This window comes from Vollenhovia emeryi, unplaced genomic scaffold (genome assembly GCF_000949405.1).
Source record: "Vollenhovia emeryi isolate VEMERY1.0 unplaced genomic scaffold, V.emery_V1.0 DF939177.1, whole genome shotgun sequence".
Lineage (NCBI taxonomy): Eukaryota > Metazoa > Arthropoda > Insecta > Hymenoptera > Formicidae > Vollenhovia > Vollenhovia emeryi.
Window position 1 is genome coordinate 1137252 of NW_011967189.1, and position 20675 is coordinate 1157926.

Below are 20675 nucleotides of genomic sequence, written 5' to 3' on the forward strand. Positions count from 1 at the left end.
AATTTTTTAACGAATTTCATAAGAAAGATTCGACAAACAGTAACCAAGTATGTTTCTGAATTTTTCAATATTAAATATGTATATTAATAATAAAATATTATATAAACTTAAATTTCTACTAAAATACGATCAATTAAATAATGAGACTCCTATGCGTTAATTGCTTACAAAATTTAATAATTATCAACTTTACGCTTCCCAAATTGTACACTAAATTAAAATATTAATAATAAAATTAATTAGTTCTTATAAAGTAACAGCTATCTGTTGCAGTGTTTGCAATTATGAGTAAATATAAGATTCTTTCATTATATGGACGGACGTGTAACACGTGTTACGAGTGAATGATTGATAGTTATAAAACCAGCTTGCAATACTAAAGTTTTCCACACGTAATATCTTTTACGGATAAGATCTTCCTTTGGCTGTGACATTTTCATCAGTTGGTTTTTGCTTTTATTATTTCTTTCATAGCGGACAACGTAATAATTAATATAGCAATTTCCTTCGCTGTCTGACACAAGTGGATTTGTATCTCTATTTCTTCCCACTGGTAAATAATAAAGCGTAATTGTAAATTATAAATTTGCTATCAAACGCAACTGAAGGTTTCTGTACAACGACACATTCACTTGACACGTATTTGCCTAACCGAGACGTGTGTCATGTCGTGTGGGTAGACTAATGCACGTATGCCAACGCGACAACATTGCTATTGTATTGCAACAAGCAATTAAATTCGTTGCATGAATGAGGCCTATTCGGATTCGTCGAATACTTGACAAGTGAACACATTGTTTGGAGTCAGCTTAATAACGCAACACAGTAATTTATGAGTAGAACAAGGTTTTAACTGCTACTAACACTCTACATCAATGTAAGTTTCTGAAATAACACGTTATTATACATAACTGAATAATTGAAGAATTAAATATCAGCAGTGCTTCAATTTATAGCATTTTTTAAAGGATTTAAGAAAATTAATTTCGCAGTTTAGAGGACACGTGGGCTAATTTGCTGTGATAATTGATTTTAGCACGCCGAATGAATATTCTTTCAAAATTGCTGATGAATAAATTCATTTCTTTGAAGCATGCGCACGTAAAACGCTCCTTTAATCAACGCACGCTCTGTGCGTACCTTGAAAGCGCTGGAATTTGTTGGACAGTGGATGCTCCGGGAGAATCTCGCAATTGACCGCGTTATTTAGTGCAATGCAGTTAAACGTTGATCGAATAAGCGCGATCGAAAACGCGTGGACGTTGCCGCGTACGTTATTCTGCCAAACTCGAATAAGAGAAAAATTTTCATTTTGTTAACTATTTTTTCTTCAACGCCTCCTTCCTACATCCGCTCCTATCGCAATAAGAGTAACGAAACGAGCTAAATTCCAACAAGTGGAAGGGCTAGGGAAGAAAACAATGACGCTTCTTCCATCGCAAACGATGTGACGGTATTGAGCGAAAAATACGAGTTACGTTGCACGCTCACTTACACGCGATATCGTATGGTAGCGTATTTTACCTTTTCGCTTCGAATACCTTTCGCAGAGGCATCTCGAAGATCTTGCTTTTACAAAAGACAAGGGAACGTGACATTAGAAGTTCCCTTTTTCACGCGGTCTCATCGTGCAATGTACGTACGTTGCTTCGTGCAAGCTAATGCTCGGCCGGAAAAAAGCAACACGACGTAAAAGCGACGAAATCGGATAGAAAAGATTTCATCTCACGTTTCTCATTTCAGTGTTTCTTCACGTGTCAAGCGTGTTTTCTCAATCATTGAATTCCAAAATTTTCGTACGTAAATGCGTCGAATGAAATTGCGTCGGCGGGACTAACGTTGCATAAATATCCGCTCAATTTTCTTGCGCCATTATTATAATACGCCATTAATTAAATTCGTAATACGACTACCAATAATGCGAGTGTCAATTTATCGCTTACCGCGCTAATTTATAATTAGAAATTAATTATCAACATACCATACTATTACAGCCATCGGATACAAGATATGTTCTCTACGTGCCTGTCTCGGCAATCAAATGTTAATTAACTTGATTTAACAAAACGTACAGTCTGAGTTTTGACATATCATTACGTTTATAACTGCAAACTAGTATAATGTGCCATTTACAAAGCGCCGGCACACAAAACTCGGTATTATTTCGCGTACAATGCCATATAATACGAAACTAATAGTATAAACTAATTTCCCTAATCTACATGGTTTTTTCCCCTTGAATATATGGCGCGAAAATTGTAGGTAACACAATCAACAGTAACAAAATTAATTGGGATTAAGTACTTATTCTCCCTGTTTATTAAAATGAAAATTCATTAGAATTTGCGTTCCCATAATAGTTTTCCATTCGTAAAGCCACGCTTTACGTTGTTTGGGAATTTTAGGTCCGAGTGTGAAAACTGTTGGGACACACCCCTCGAAGAAAATCGTTGTTAGCTTTTGGTAACGTGACTCACAATCGTTCATCCCGGATAAATTTCTGATATGACGTACGATTTATATTTCAAATCGGATCCGTCCGTTAAGATACGCTAAAATTTTTGTAAAAGTCGGTCCGGCTGCTTTTCCGTGACGCTCGGATAAACAAAGAGACAAGCAAACAGACAGAATCCGTGAAATTGGATGCAATCTTCTTTTCGGAAACGAGTAACAAAACAAATCAAATTCACAGTTTATCGAAGGGAGCCTTTACATTTTCGCGTGATAAAAAAACGATGAGACAGTCGATTGGGTAAGCGGATTGGACGACGATATTGACAAAACTTGCAAGTTAAGACTCTTTGCATACTATTTTATTTCAAGCACACGCGCGCACACACACGTTATTTTGTGCTGACTTAAAAAATTTGACGTTTCAGATTTTATAAAAGTTTCAAAGTCATGACATTATTCAGAATTTAAAAAGAGAGATACACTTTAAAGAGAACATATATGTATCTGCACATGTGTACACATCACCAGCATCCCATCAACCAACAACGTTTAGATTTTTGATCATATAAAACGTGAAGTTTCAAAAGAAATTTCGCCAGCTACATTCCTCGCAATGTCAAATGCATAACTCCCCTTTGTCGTGCGTTAACAGCAGATGTAACAGGTTACTATGGCAACCGCTGGTTATTGTCTATTTATGGTTTTCCCAATTCCTGCGAATTTCAAAATACCTCTATATTTACGTGAATATTTCCAAGATTTATTGTAGTTCACATTCCAGTGCGACGGCTTTTTATCATTATTTAACATTTCTTCGTGGTTTTACAATTAACATTTTCTTTCCAGGCTCAAATCCTGGCTGAGGTAACTTTTGCGCAATAAATTTTAAGTGGAAATCATTTAGACACTGACACCCTTGGCTCCTATATCCTTTATTCATTGTAATTTCACATCGGAGCTTTACGAATTTTGTTGTGTAACATTTTTGAACTCGATCAACACGTGCATACGCGTAAACGCACAAACATGAAATTTGCCATTTTGTACAGAGCCAGAAAATCATAACTCTGAAATACTCTGTAGTTAAAGGGGTATATTTAGTAGATAGTATATACGGCTATATGCGGATATAATGCATTATGCCGCTTTGCCCGATACCACTGATAGTCCCAAGTTAGCCCAATTTACGAGCAAGGCCACTGACTTCATGAACCATGCACTACACTCTCATCTTTATCCGCATACGTGTACATTGAGCTTCATTAATGCCTCGCCAAGGGGACACTCACACCACATCACTCTATACAGTTTCCTACTATAGGGAAATACGATGTATGAGAGGGGTTTTCCGACCACGGGTAGGCAACCCCTGGCGAGCGCTTTGGAGGTCGTCGTCAAGTTATAGAGAAGACCAGGAAGATAGCATGCTGCATAAAATGTCAACGTGATCTATTAGCGTTATATTTCATACTTTCTTTCGAGTTTACTAAATGATACCATCTTGAATTCTTTTCTCTAACACATCGAGTTCTATTCTGAAAATATGTTGTAATGTTTAAATGAAATATTCAAATTGAACTTTTTGCATATTGAGAAACGTTAGACTGATTTCTGTCTTAAGAAATTTGTAAAGAGTGAATTTCTTAAGGGAAAAAATTCAAAGTGATTCTCTCGGGTATTTTAATTTTTTCTCAGGGCACTTGTTAAAAAGGCTTAATAAGGCGATTTGAGAGATTAAAGGACAAAATTATTTGTTACGAAGCGTAACGGAATAACTCGCGAAATATGGAGATTTTAGAAGCTTTCAATTTACACGCGAAATTGGAATGAACAAAATCAATAACGAATTCATAGATAATCTCTCTTTACAAACGGACATCTGCATACCATTCGACCTCTGGATTGCGTTGCAGGAAAGGATGACGAGACTGCGGCAGTGCGCGAAATGAAATGGTTATGCTTCATTGACGGGACCGGCGGACTCGCTGCTTGCGCTAATGGAGTGATGTCAATTGAACGAGGTAGCGCGCGACGAGTGCCGGTGTTGGGTAAACCGAGGCGGAGCGCAAATATTGGCGACGCTTGGGACATTTGCACACAGCATTATGAATTTCGATTCGGCACTGAATCCTTCGGCAGTGGGTCCTTCGTCGATGATTCGGGTCGACGATGGATTTTAAATCGATTAAGCGGACACGCCGCCCCGGTGAGCTTTAAACGTGCGCGATGCACGCTTGATTCCGTTATTCGATTTCGTGAAAAATAAAATCCAGTTGCTACGAACGCAAGCCCATGTTCGCCATGCGCGCCATTAACGAGTCGAAATAAAAAGACTCTCGACCTGTTTCCAAGTCAAAGCCAGTTCAACAACGTCGCTGTCAAGCTGTTAAACATATCTCTCTCTCTCCCTTTCTCTTCCGTACGTGCGCGCTCGAAAATTAATATTCATCGAAGTCACGTGCCGACGATAAATTCTGTTTTTTCGGAATTGCGCCACAGGGAGCTTTTTTTCATTGTCGCGTAATTAATGTGCGCCCTGGAAAACCTGTCATGGAAGTTGCATGAGTGAAAGTGCGTGCAAACGTGCGACCACTATTCTGTTTTTGCATACATTTTTCGAATATTCTTTTTTTTTAACGTCGAATGTACGAACATTTCGGCTTTTTTTTTAATTAATAATTTAATCGTAGCCAGGGAATTTTCTATTCGTATTGACGACCAATATAAATGGCGCATGTTTAATGCTTAACTATATTGAACCGCGTACTTTGCCAACATTTAATACAACAGGCATGCGTTCGATTATTTTAGTAATTACAAAATAATAAAAAATTATTTCATTTCTAATAAATACATATAAAATAATTGCTTTCCTGGCTATTATAAAGAAATAGCCACATTAGAAAATTAATTTAATTCTTTAAAAAAATCAATAAATGTTAGTACTCTAATTTATTTATTTGAGATTACTCGGTAGAGTCCACTCTTACCGCGCTTTAAATTAGTTTTATTTTACGGTTCTACAAAATCTCTTTATTTCGATAATTTAAAAATAATTCATGATATTCTAATATTTTTAGTCATGTGTAGAGGAGAGACCCGTATTACGAGGTAGGCTACTAGTATAAGATAGCAAGGTTTCTGCTAAACTAAAATTCATTATTCTATTGAAGTTTTTAAACCTTGTATATTATGTAATAAATAAATATTTGGCAATAAATTCTGCATACAGCGATACAGTAAAATTGTATTAATGGGAAAATACGGTATGTTTAATTGTTTAGTAGTAGAGATTAGATTTGGTGGTCGCAAAACCGCAAGGCGTGCGGCTTGTATCACGAGATATTCAGTGCTCATACGAGATAACATATGCTCGAGTGTCAACTATCGCGATCAGCTAGCTGTTAATGAAAGTAAAAACAAATCCAAGCAACGCCATCTACAAAACAAGGGCGTAAAACCTCCGTGACTCCTTGTCAGATTAAAAATATTTAAGCTTTTTCATTATATATTTGTACTTCACAAGCATTTAATAAATTTCTAATTGCAATATTGTTTCATTATATTTGTCTTTCATAAACAATTAATAAACTTATAATTGTAATACTTATGTATTTTGCACTTTGTTAGCAATTTCTCGGGGTACCTCATATTACAAGCACACCTTCGGTTTCGCGTAAACCTCATCATTTATCATATTTTTCTAATTTAAAAAAAATTTAATTGAATTTTATATCTCAGCATCTTCAAGCTTATTAAATTACTTTCAAAATGAGCTATTATATTTTTTAATTGTGCCTATAGATTTCCTGCAATTACAAACATGAATTCGATATTTCATATCTCATACACGGGGACTCTCCTCTATTAATAATATTATAATTATTATACAAATGATTAAATCCGTTAAAGGCACAAAGAGCATTGCGGCAATTCCGTGATGCAAAATAGAAAATATATAAGTGTAAAAGTTTCACCGATCAATTTAACAAAATTAACTCCATTTCCTCAATAGGAAACGAAATGCGCTTCTTACGAGTCGCTAAACGTTCGCAGAAAGAAAAAAGATGTCGTCTGACGATGGAAGTTTTTATCCCTCAATTGGACTCTATTTTTACTGGAATGTAAAGAAAAAGTCGATACCTCTCACGGGACGGTAACCATTTAGGATCAAACGTACACGACGATTGAGTTTCTCGGTCGACTTCCGACGTATTCTAAGTCGCAAAAGTTCGCGCGAATCTACGAAATACCTGGCAGTCTTAGAGCGCAGTTTCTTTTACACTCAAAACTTCGTTTAGAGGTGAAATCCGCCTTATGCAATAAAGAAAAGCTCGAAGCAATGGAATTGAAAAGTTACGAAGGCGAACCGATCAAGCGATTTCGTCATTGAAACCTTTTAATTCTTTTCTAGTTAATGTGGCCATGTACCCGTAGCAATTTGTCCGAGAAATCGATAAACACAAAGCTCCATAATCAAAATTAAATAGAAAAAGATTCTTGTCTAGCTTTGCAGATTATTTGCGAAAAACTAGTATTTCAATTAAAAGTCATTAAAATCGTAATTTATTAATTAGGAACAAATTGACTGTAAATTAGTTGAAAGTATAAGGTTAAGTTTATCAATTTAAAAAAATTATCACAGATCGACTGATCTCTTTCGCAAGATTGTATCTCGATTTTACGCAATTTTCGATTTTTCTGCTTTAATAAAATTTGTATTAAACACTCATTTAGAACCAGAATGAGCATTTAAACAGAAAAACCGGAAATTGTGTAAAACTGAGATACGACTTTGCGAAACAGAACAGTCGACATACAATTTTTCAAATAAGAATGTACGGTATACACATATGTACAATATTAAAATATTTTTAGCAAGATAAGGAAAGGTTTCTTTTGTTCAATATTTACGTAGCATCTTGCTGTAGGATAAATATTTGCTAATCTACATTGCGCTAAACGATACAAACAGTTGATGTTAGTCAAAGTTTCGATCGCTGGTTATGGACCGCATCAAGTTGGGAGAATATTTGAACTAATTAATTTAATTAAACAATTACTTCAGTTTACCATAATTTAGCAACTGCATAAAACACATTATTTGTAAATTATTTAAACGTTAATGAAATAGTTCGAAATCTCGAGGTTATGAAACAAAGGGTTACACAACCTGCTACAAACAGATAACAAGAACAAGATTAATAAGTTTATAATTGCATAATAAAAAGATGTTTTTCTTGGAGACTTAAAGTCTTTAGTAGTACACATAGAATACAATATAAATACAAATATCTAAAACGTGCGGTTTCAGATTTGGAAGCAATTTCGAGGAAGCTTTAATAACAATGAATATAGAAGCCATCATTAGCAAAATGCTTCAGTTTGATCTAGATTATGATGTATTCAATCTGTGCCAAATGTTCATTTTATTATGGTGAGCCCGCAATGCAGTCTTGTGAGTAGATGTATCTCCCAAGCGTATGCAAATATAATCGCGCTTGTATTCGCTTATAATCCTCCGTGCGCATTCAGGCCAGTAGCTTGTTTAGGATCCTCAAGGAGACTTCTCGAATCTCGAAAATTTGTACTCGCGTGCACTGGCTGTATCTTGTCCACCCTTATGCATCGATTTACTCTCATACGAGGTCGCGCCATTATTATCGAGAGAACGTTTCAAACAAATCCGTTATTCAGGAAGAAAGTTACATTTTTTTTTACAAATATAAAATCTATTTGTCATTTCCAGCAAATAATTTCACCCCGGCATTTCTTCGCCAATTCGAATCGTTTCGTCTTTACATTTAAACGTATTTTATGGATACGCCCAGTTTCTTCTCGATGCTTGTATCGTTAATATTTATCTCGAAGTTACCCGGCGATATCTGACAAAGTTTTACCGAAGTCTCGTGCATCTTATGCAATCACGATGAAATTGGAAAGTTTCGGAAAGCAGACTGATCGAAGAGAAACAGCAAATCCTAGCGGAGATCCTAACCGAGTTGTCTCTCGGTGGACGATCGTACTTGACGATGATGTTCGTATAAGGTATTTTGCAGCCTGATTCCTGCTGGTTTCTTTTCCACCGCGAAATAGACAACATGTTTATTGCGACTATCGCGTGTCGCTCGCATACATTTGTATAACATAAAATGCTTGTTTAGCAAAATGTATTTGCCTCCCCTTCGGGCACGCCTGAAGAAATGTGCACGCTTTTGTAAAATGTTTACGTAAATTCCGATTCTGCAAGCATTACCATTGTCATACTCTCTCCTCAAAAGAGGTGCATACTTTCATCACAGCGAGTATATGAGCGAATCGTTTCTCCCATTACGCGTGTAACATGAAAAAAACAATCGATAACGACGTTTTCACTTTGACGTGTCTTGTAAAATTCAACGTTTATAAGATTTCGTTGGCAAGTTCGGCGTTGTTTAAATGTTATTTGTGCCCTATTCAAGCTCAGTTGAAAGAGCAAACACTGAGCATCGCGCTCATTGCCTGCCGACGTCAATTAAGCTCGTTTCTGCATTCGGGCTTACGTTCGCGAGTTAACGCGCGAAATGAGCTATTGAATTCGACAGGATCGTTACATTATCATTATGCGTCGTCTCTGCTAGAAAAATGCGACGGTATGACGTTCACAACTCTGACGGGAAATTTCGAAACGCGGCCAAAGTTGGGACTGATAGCATTAACCTGACAATCACCGAAGCGGCAACCATAACTCGGTGACAAAATCATTTACGCAATACCTTGGGGCAAAGTTGTAGAAATGCAGCGCGGAAGAGATGCAACGTGCGCATAACACGACGCTTTGACGCGCGCGAATTTTTAAACGCAATTTGCCGCTTGTACAGGAAAGCTCTGGTGTTTAGCCACCCAATTTGTTCCGATCGTCCGTCGCTATCATTGTTTATTTTATGAATTCTCATTGCGCGCTTTATCCACATACGGGGATACAATACCCTTGCTCTTCGTTCAATCTTTACGATTATCGCGCAATTCGCAGCACGTTGCAACTATCAGCACCATCGACGTTACCTTTTCCCGCACAAACACCCATCTAATTTGCAACGTAGTCCAATTTAGTGCATTAGTATGCCGCGCAAATCATATACAATCATGAACCTCCGAATTATGCATGCATGCTATTTACGCATAGCAGATGCATTTATCTTCGCCAGGATGCACACGATGCCGGATTTTGTCAGCTGTGCACAGATCGCTGAGAGTCCCCTACGTTAAGTTAAATCTTATTCCGCTCGACGTAATACATCCTATCAAAAGCTAATTTTACTTCAGATATTGTGATTTTCGTCTTTAAACCAGCAAATAACTTAACGGGTAATTGCGAGGTTCTAGATCGCATTATTCACGGACGATAACGAAAGTAATATTCCAATAAGATTATCGCTGTAGGCGGCTCATTTTTTAATCTCTTAATCTTCAGTATTAAAAATTAAATTAATCCTGCATGTATCCTTTTCGTAAAACTTAATTTTTCAATTTAATTGATTTTTACTGACAAACTTTCATTTCAATTAACAGAAATAGTCACGCTCGTTTTTAGTAATAACATAAATTCGAAGTTACGGCTAATGTAATACACGAGCTAAAGTAGGAAGTACAATTATTATTAGATTAACCATATTTATTCTACATAAAAATATCGATTTCGATTAAAAATACAGAAAATTACATCGATTGTACGCGTTTCGAAAACGTGGCTTTTTCAACACAACGCAAATGGTCTTGCTGTTTTAAATGGGAAGGAAAACCCAAACAATAAAATTTGTTCTCGCAGCTCGCCGTTTGATCGAAGTAACAGATATCGCTCCCTATTATCTGTCTACACAGCAGTCGCTTTGAACTTGCGATGAATCTTTCACGTGCCACAATTCCGCGCTACCGTCGCATTTCCACATACCTAAGCGAAGCCGAAAGCGCTACTTCTTCGCTTCTTCATCAAGGACAAAGCTAACTTGCACCGCTAACTCGCGAGCCAGTGTCGATTAATTTAGCAAATCAGCCATTCGCTCGAGTGCGTGCCGCAATCGCGAGCGTGAATAGGTACGTACCGGACCTAGCAATGCATTCATTCGAAATTACACGCGTGTTCTGGCACACGCGCGTATGTCGTCTTCGTCGTGCCGCGCCGGGGTGTAATACGAAGCAGGGCGCCGCGCCGGGGCGCAATTTAATCCTGGACCGCAACGGCACGTCAGAGTCGGTACCCCATGTGTAATAATCTGAGCTTATCACGGTTCGTCGACGGGAGGGCCGACCTCGTCAATTCGCGCGCGGTCGATACGGTCATCAGAATGAGCCGTGTCCAGGGTCATTTGGTGACGCGCGCGGAGCCGGCCAGGTATGTCCGCATCATCGTCGTCATCGTCGTCGTCGTCGTCGTCGTTGTCGTCGCCGTCATCGTCGTCGTTGTTATCGGAATCATCCCCGTTCGCAGAAACGGAGGAGAGTCCCGGCCGTACCAGAACAATCGCACGAGATATCCCCCGTAGCTATGAGATTTACGGAATGTCGGTCGGAAGCACGTATGCATGTTTGGCGCCGAGTCGAATTGCGGGACGGAAGTACGTGAAGTCAACGAACAGACGACCGGGCGGACGGAGAACGAGGATGCGAAAAATAGGCGTTTGTGCGTGAATTATCATTTAACTATGTACGTGTCTAGAGAGTCCAAAAAACACACTGCGTTTTATGTAAGCGCGCAATGTCTTTTTTTGCAGAAATTTACGCATAAAACTTTTAATTAAGTGCAAGCTGACCGCTATAAGCAATGTTTTAACATTATTTCGGTGGAAAAGAGATGAGAAATGTTATTGTACGTACAGATTTATTATTCAATATTATTTCATTTTTATTATTGTTTTGTAAGAAGCCAATTTTTATACAATTCATATTATTATATTCAGAACTTGGCTCAGAAGTGCATATACATTTTTTTATAACGTAGACATGTCCATATAAGAGCTTTTCCGTCATTCTATTAAAATCTGTTTTAGTCAAATACAACAATTTTTAAAAACGAGATAATCATATTTTACAAAAAAAGTTATGCAAAAGTAATTTAAATATTCGAAAATTTCTTCCTCTTCTATTACATTTTTTTGTACAGAAATCAAACTAAAGTATAATAGTTGCTCTGCAGGGTATTCGATTAATGGATATAATATAAATTTATTAACCTACATTTACATCCTTTTAAATTTGCAATTTATTGTTCCAAAGAACACTTTTCATACGAAAGAAAATTTTACGTTAAAATTTACAGAAGCAAGCGTCGCCCGTGGAAATAATATCTTTCGTAAATTTCATTAATTCCTTGAAATAAAAAACTTTTATGAAACAGACACAGTAACCAGTTCACGAGAAATATCTTTACCGTTTGTTCAAGTAAAAAGACTGTGGACGTCAACTATGTGCACGATAATACAGCTTTTAATCTTTTATAATATTGTGAAGTGCATGGTGATTTTATAAAATGCACGAAAATTTTTGTAGAAAAAATTTTGTCTCTTTGTACGAAGTAAAATTTTTATTAATATATCTATTTCAAGGAGGTAATGAAATGTAGCAGAAATAGAGAAATATTATTAGTTTATATTTAAAAAATTTTACTTTATTACAGCAGTAAATTTTAATAAAGTCGTAAAATTGCAAAGTGACAGATTTCAAATTTTTCAGTATATAACTAGAATAATGAGAAAGTACAAACTTAATTTATTACCGTCAAAATATCGTTTTTTTATATAAATATATTTTTCTAATAAAATCGTTATTATTGATTGCAAGTCTTCTAACATAATAAGATTAGAAACAAAAATTTGGAGAAAAATTGAATTGAAATATTTTCATATTTCAAATTGTTAATATATGTATGTGTAGAGAAAAGTCCCCTATTATGAGACAAGTTCTTAATATGAGATAGCGGGGTTCTGTTAAATTAACAAGCATTATCTATTGGTTCCACCATGAATTTATTGTTCTTGAAATAAAATCTGTTTAGTGGGATATTCATTGTTAGTCGTAAATCGTCGTAAAAATCATCGTCGTAAAAAAAGATTTATGATTGAATTTAGAAGTTGAAAACCTGCTATCTTACATTAGAAGCCTATCTCATAATACGGAACTTTCCTCTAATAAAAAGTACACATTGAGCTATGTCTAATAATAATAATTTGCAATTAGCTAAGATAACTCATTGAATAGTTGTATAATAGATTTTTGGTCCTACTGTGGCCGTCGTGTCGGATAGACATAGTGCCTTCCGACATAGTTTCTCTAACCGATGCTCAGAGATGGAAGTCAACGTCTTTTAAACATCATAACTGTGATTAATTAATATTATCTACTAATTAATATTATTTCCTTGAAAAGGACCACAACCCAAATAGTCGACACGTCGAAATAATTTAAATAAACCACCTGCCAGTTTAAATCGTATAATAATTCTTTCTTTCGTCAATAAATTTTTAATTGCAAGTTTTAAAGAAATAAAAATAAATGTAGATTTTTATTATTATACGAATAAGTAGTTAAGTTCAAATTCATATCGCAGTAAAGTTCAATAGTTAAAATAGATATAAGATAGATGTAAAATAGCAAAATTTTCTTGGAAAGTTCTATACAAATTATAACAAATATGTATTTCTAATTGAGAGAAACATATATACATAGATAGAAGATAAACTCACAATGCACACCGTTGTACCTGGTAGCTAAAAGACTTTATCCATTATTGATGCGGTGCAAATATTATACACTTTAATTTTTTTCCGTGTATCCTTTTTATGAAATTGCCTTTCACAACCGTTAAAGTATATCAGCACGACGTTTTCTAAAAATTCCTTGAAATTCGCGTGCTTAATCGTGGTTAAACACTTAATCCAACGCTAAGCACTTAAACTCCTTCCAGCACTGAATTCTTGAAATTTTCCTTAATAGGAAAATATGCGGGACAAGAACCGAGAACCCTACCATTACTAATCACTCGTGTTTAACACAGAGCTACACGTCATATATTCCTCCACACTTTAATACAATACAAAGATCTGCTGCAAACTATTCAAATCGTATTTTGAATATTTTTTGACAACTAAGATTTATGTTACGTGAGAGGAATACAAGGCTTTCTACGAAGACATGATTTGAAATAGCATGTCACTCATTGAAAACAGCATTTTCTGTTACGATAAAGTATTTATTGATAAGAATTTATCAAAAATTCTCGTTTTTTTATTTATAAAAATGTCTTTAAATTGCGATAAGTAAAAATAAAAAGTTAACGAAGATTTTTTTGTAACACACACTCTCTCTCTCTCTTTACTTCATAAAGCTTCCACAAAAAATAACATTAAAAAGTAACAATAATACAGAATTAAAAGGAGTTAATAAAAAAAATACAAATAACAAGACAATATTTAAAATTAACAAATTTATCGATTTATTTACCTTATGAGTAAACAAATTTATTGACTTATTTATGTTATGAATAAATAAATTATAGAGCTATTTATATATTTTGCGAGAGATTGGAATAATATCGTAAAATATGCAGAAAATATTATTGACTTTACTAACTTTTGCTTTGTCCATCGATCAGCGAGAATTTTTGCAATGTACATTGGAGGAATGCAAAATATGAGTTCAGCAGTGCAATATGCTACATAATAAAATTGCAGTTTGAAGTACATAAAATCGCCGGCTATTGGAATGAAAGGTATCCGTGCAACGAAAATTTGCATTTAATTTCGTGGAAATCGTGAATAGTATAATTGGTAATTATAATTAATCGCAACTAGAAACTGTTGCTGCAATTTCACCACACACGATAAGTTGCACCCATTACTCTTAACAGAGGAGGTCAGGGAAAACCTCGACTGTCATTTTCATGATGGAAATGTCGAGTGTAAGTTTGCAAAGATACATGTGACGCTGAGATATACGAAACGACCAACAGCAACCACAGTCATCGGTATTCATGAAATTTTGAGGCATTTCTCGCTGTATCGCGCGAATTTTCTAACTAAAATTTCGTCAACAATGTTAGAAACTCGATGGTAATAATATGCATTTTCACATGCAACTATCGTTGCATACATGTATGGATAATATTAATTGACCGCAAATTTTTATCGGCGCTAAATCCATTTAAAGAACAAGGCAAGAAATCAATAAGTTGATATCGATTGGAAAATTTGCTTTTGATACTATTGAGAATTCCAAAATAATTTCCATGTCAGGAATTATGACGAACTCAATAATTTTAATCGTATGTGTTAAAATAAAAAATAATATCTTTTTTTATATGTTTATGTGATGCATTGCAAAAATGCATATATGAAATATAATTACTATTCTTAAAGATGTGTGACCACTGATAATAATTAAATAAAATGTGAAATTATTAATAGTAATTATTCCAAAATATTCCGTGTTATAAACAATATTGAATAATAATATCTACAACAATATTCCATACAACTTACTCATTCTTTATACTTGAGTTCGATTCCGCACAGTCTCTTGTACGTGTGTGTGTGTCTGTGTGTGTATGTGTGTGTGATTTAAAATTAAAGTTCACACAAGTTAAATTAAGTTTTTAAATTAAAGTTAAATTAAATGTTTCTTTCAAATTGTTGTAAATCAATAAATGCTTTCAGACCAATGAAAATTTAGACTGCAAGACTGCGCAGTAAAGGACTGATTGGGTACTGGTAGTAATTCGCGTAATTCTATCGGAACTTTGAACGGTTGTGCACACCTCTGTCTGGAATTATAAGCGGATATCACCGGCGGTCTTGAATGCCGATGCCCCTCTCGAATCTGACCACTACCGCAAAATAATTTCACTACCACCCGCATTACTGTCAACACCTTCCTAATGGAATGCATTAAATTCAATAATGTTATTTTTTATCTTTCCTATTCTACGACATCAGTTTAATAATCATTATGTATTGCCCAAAATTTTATGACTTTATAAAAAAAATTTCTCAAAATATTACTTAACTTGTTAAAAAAAATCTTTAAAATGCAAATGCGATAAAGTTACAATTTATAATATTATATTATGTACGTATAACAAAAATGAATCTTACAAATATTAATGAATATTTTGTAGTTTCGAGCTTAATTACGATTGAAAATTATTTATACAAATATATTATAAGTAATTTTCAAAAATTATCAAAGTGTATCATGTTATACGCTAGATGACCTATTATTCGCATCAAATTTCAGGATAAAATTGTAATTTTATATTCTTTAAATGCTATTACAACATATAAAATTATGAATAAAATTCAAAATTCTACGTGTACGTGACAGAAAAATCACACATTGTCTAAAGTGGACAATATGTTAAATAAATATTGAATTGTCGACTTTGTTAAAAAATCTTTCTAATCGTAAATAATTTTTTCTTTATTTACTAGTTATACATACTAGATATACATAAAATAAAAAAAATTTTATGCACATTTAGCAATATTAACAATTTAATCTTTATTATCACACGTATTTGGTCATTCCTTTCGTTATTAATATATAAAATGCTGAGTTAAAGCACATTTTGCTTGATAACTAAAGAAATGAAGGAAATTTCCTTTACAGAGAATTTACGGAAATCTTATTGACCAATTACGAATAATTGGACAGCTGCCATGTAGCCCAATTATTTACAATGAGAGAGCACATCGTGGTCTTGTGAGGTTCTTGATTTGATTGCCTAAGTGCTCGGTCGCTCTTAGCGGTTTCGATATGATTTGAGATAGGAGCCGCGGTGAAACATCCAAAAACGAATCTTGCATCATTGATCGAGGCATGGAAAACAATTTGTCTCTTGATTGTTATAAAAAATCTTTTATTTTATATAATTGACTAACGCATTTGCAAGTCTATAAATTAAAGTCTACAAAGAGCTATCAGTATATCATGAAAACATTTTTTAATATGTTTAATGATGTGCGGGAACATAATCGAAACTCAAATAAGTAGAATAATAAACAGTGCAGTGCAATAGTTTTCAGTGCTTGTTATATCACTAATTAGAAAGTAAACCGACAAGCGCGGTTGTGAAAAAAAAAGATAATTGTAGAAAAGGCAATTGAGATTTTTCAGATCCCATGAACAATTCATGCATATCAATGTTAAGTACTTTTAAAACAATGCTACTCTTTTATAAAAGTATTATAACTTCTATAGGCCTAATGTTTTAAATTTTGAGCATTAAATTCGCTTCAAATGTTACTATTTATTGAAACCTATTTTATTATGTACAAGTGATTGTTAGATGATTAAAAATTAAATCGGCAAAGTAAAACAAACATTATATAGGAAAATGTTCATAATATAGTCTAAAATATATCGAAATCTAAAATATATAAAAGTCTAAAATGTACGAAGACAAAATGTAATGTAGAGTATATTTTTCTGGTAGGATATTCATCTATTATTGCTTGTGTTAATATTGCCAATACACATATAAATACGATACAGAACGAATCGTTTTAATTTATTCAATTTATGTATTTTATTTTATTTTTAAATTAAATTTATATATAAATATCATGTTAAACATTGAGCAAAAGTTAATGTTTACTGGAATTATGTCAGATGTGTCCAGATTTTTGAAAATTTTTTATATTTATCTATTTAATATGCATACGTAAAAATATTCAAATAACAATAATTTTCCTTTTGTATTATCAGTTGTAGAATACAGCTGATAACAGTAAGTTATTTCCTAACGTTAATACAGACTCCGAAAATCTTTTTATAACGATTAATCTTATTTTATATTATGGTTCTAAGATTATAGGGGAACCCAAGGCAAAATGGGGTAATGGGGCAAACCAGGATATCAGTATTTTCTAATCAGCGTGATGCTGAAACGTAACGAAGTTATGTCAAATTATTTATAAGTTTCCCATTTCACGCAACCACAGCAAAAGTAACTATATTAGTTTTTTCATTGTGTTCTATTTACAACATATATGCTACATTTTCGCTCCGTTTTACAATATTTACGCCGTGCTCTCACGAAGATAAATGTATAATAATGCAGCCACTATTAAAAATTCCTGATTTCAACTATCTGTAATTTATACTTTATTGTAACACAATTAGTACATAAAAGTTAAAAGACATTGCAGTAACAGATAAAAATATGTAACCTAGATGTTGTTATTTGGGGCAAAGCGAGACGAGCAGAGTGGAGCAGAGGAAACGCCTAAACTTTATTAGAATAGTTGAAGTATTAAATACCTCACTTTGTCCCACGTTCCCCAGCGTGAACTAATGTAAAATTGCAAATAATTATATAATCTTAGAAAAAATTATTAGACACCCTCATAACTAAATCTAATACCAGGAAGACTTCTATTGTTTAACAGTACTGCTTACTAAAGCGTCTACAGTAAACAACTTTCAAACAATAAAAATCCTTTCTAGTATTAGACGCGGTACAGTATAATGTCTATGAGAGTGCCTAATAATTTTGTCTAAGGCTATGTTAAACTAAAGGAGTTTCTATTGTATAATGTATAAATTTCTATATAGCCACATTGATATTTACGTTGCGCGTCTTCCGTTCTGCATACACATTTTAAAAGATAATTAAATTTTTTACAAACCGACCTTATTACTGTGCTGCAATAAATCAGTAATATTAATCGAATTATCCCAATGAGATATTGCGATTTTTCCGTCGGCTGGTTGACAGTTCAGTGTATTTTGGGCTTTCCGGCTCGCCGGCGAGGGAATTAAAATCAACGTGAATTAATCAACCGTGGCTCATGGCAACAACGCCATGGCGTCACTGGACTCGCGCAAGCGGTTATCGGCATTGTTATCAGAAGCGAGGGTGATATCCGTCATGGCTTTCACGCTGACACTCCCTTCTGTCCGTTCGCCGGGGAGATACCTATATACAGCGAGTACATATAATAATCCGGGTTTTATCCCAATGTAGACAGCCGGGGCTACTTCGAGATCCGTAGCCTAAGTGCGATACACTGAGGAAGATTGTCACGAGTGGCGACGGTGACACCGATGAGAGAGATCCAACTGTGCGCATACCCAACCACGACGGCAACCGTATCGAGGACATGAATCAGCAAACGTACGTATATGTATGCACAATCGGCCCTACACCCATGACGAGACCGCGGGAATAGATTAGAGTCATCTTCCTGGAATAATGACGACGTGTCGCTGCGCGATATTAACGATTCAAATTTAGCACGCTCGGATATCGGAGGCTGATTGTGAATGCAGCACCCATTTGGGCCAGCAGCCGACGTGCATCGCTTTCCCGTTGAAATCTTTTTTTTTACCTCTCTTTTTCGCTCCCCCTTTTTTGCCTTGCACAATTGGCGATCGGCGCAACGTGTTTACGCGCAAATGTGTGGGTGAGTTTCATATTTACCTAGCTAGAGATGTCGGCGCGGGCGCCGCCGCCGGCTGGAATTGCATCGGTACGCGATTCCCGAAACCAACCAGAAGAGTTTCGTCACGCAGCTGAAAGAATCGATTGTTCCGCATCCCTGGAGCGTGTCAGGTATGACTTGGGAAGGACGGCTGTTCATTTCGCACTACGCCGGAAATGTTGATTTGTATTTCGGCGTGAATGCGCTCACCTGATTATGAAGCGTTGTTTGCAGACGGCTCAGAGGGTGAAACCCGGACAGGTTTAGCGCGCGATTGGAAGATTAACGCCTGCCGGTTCGGTCGACGCGGAAAATCCTGCAATCAATCACTTGAAAGTCGTTTATAATTCGATGATGGATTAATTTTTAATAATAATGTTTTTTGTATTAATTAAAATAATAATAGCACGCATTCAGAGAGAATCGTTTAGGCATGAATTTTTAATTGAGCTCAAATTTAAATGCGTTTTCATATAAATGATTTTTAAAAATCGGTCAATATACGTATTTACATGACGAAAATTTATTAATTTATAAGCATGCAACTTCGTAAACGTATGAAATGGAATAAATTCTATACTTTCTTGTCTCTTACATTTAACATTAAACGTATATTGCGACATACAGTAGAATTAATAATAAATTTTTATTCAAATATACATTTAAGTGCTTCAACAAAACTAGCTCTTAGGTATAACATTATGACTTACAAAGTGACACAAAGTTCATGCACAGGAGTTTCGTATTTCCAGGTAGGAAACTTGCAACCATGAAATCGTTAGCAGTAGAGCTGGGTTAATAAATTAAATAGGCAACGAAGCTTATTTAAAACGTAATCTTTGTTTCTCTAACGCACTCGCATCTGATGATATAGTGCTAAGTGTTTTTGCAAATTTGAAAACGGTAACCGGTGTGCGGTACTACCTATGTCTTTTGTTAATGACAGAAACCAATTACACTTCTACGTGTTAATTTCAGTTTATGTTATGCTATTCTTTTATTTGACTATTTCTCTCGGAATTTTTTGTAATTTAATATTAATAGATATTTTGTCATTCCTTATTTTCTCTCATCTTATACATTAAATGTTTTATTCAAATTGAGATTAAATTTTGTTTCCAATTCTCAACTACGAATGTTATTTTAGTGCATTTTGTATTGTTTATAATTTTCATAAAAATTTGTTGGTTATTAGCGGTATTAGCGTATTGTTTATAATATTGTAAATTTTAATAATAGAAACTGTACGCTTATTTTACTTTTAACCTATTTTCTTTATTTTGGTATGAAAGATGGACAGATAGCTTCATTAAAATTGATATATGTATGACATACTGAGATTGATAAGTTAATAAAGATAGATATAGATACACAAAGAATAAATAACTTCTGTATTCGATTTAAATTTGAACATTTGACCCGTTCATAAAATTACTGAGTATCTGTAATAAAGCATCGGGGTTAGAAGGCTATACGTTTAATTGCGAAGATCGAGCAAGCTATCGAAACGCATACTGTGACTACATCGAGAATTAAATTCGTTACAAAACGACGCGCTGACGGACGTAATATCGATCGTAATTAAAATATACAAACCTGATCGCAGAGAAATGGTACATTTCAAAGTTGAAACTTCATTTTCAACCCTGTGAGTAAGATTACGTTCCGTTGAACATAATCCTGCAAATTTGATTTTCTCAAGGTAATCAGCACGCTCTTGGCTACAAACTGTTCCATCAGTGCGTTTACATTTATGGAATAACATAC

The 20675-nt window shown here is 34.7% G+C and overlaps 1 protein-coding gene across 3 annotated transcripts in view; it reads left to right on the forward strand.

Moving 5' to 3' along the window:
* Positions 1-15406, forward strand: part of LOC105563375 (cytochrome b561 domain-containing protein 2-like) — a 34986-nt gene extending 19580 nt beyond the window's left edge. Inside the window, exons 2-3 of one of the 3 annotated variants that reach the window (XM_012014929.1) lie at positions 4368-4660; positions 6470-7721. In XM_012014929.1, coding sequence (XP_011870319.1) covers positions 4368-4660; positions 6470-6532 — 356 coding nt within the window. In that variant the 3' untranslated portion in view covers positions 6533-7721. Of the gene's footprint in view, positions 1-4367; positions 4661-5534; positions 5922-6469; positions 7722-15140 lie in introns of those variants that run through there. The other 2 variants (XM_012014930.1, XM_012014931.1) reach the window with 2 other exon arrangements.
* Positions 15407-20675: the final 5269 nt, after the last annotated feature.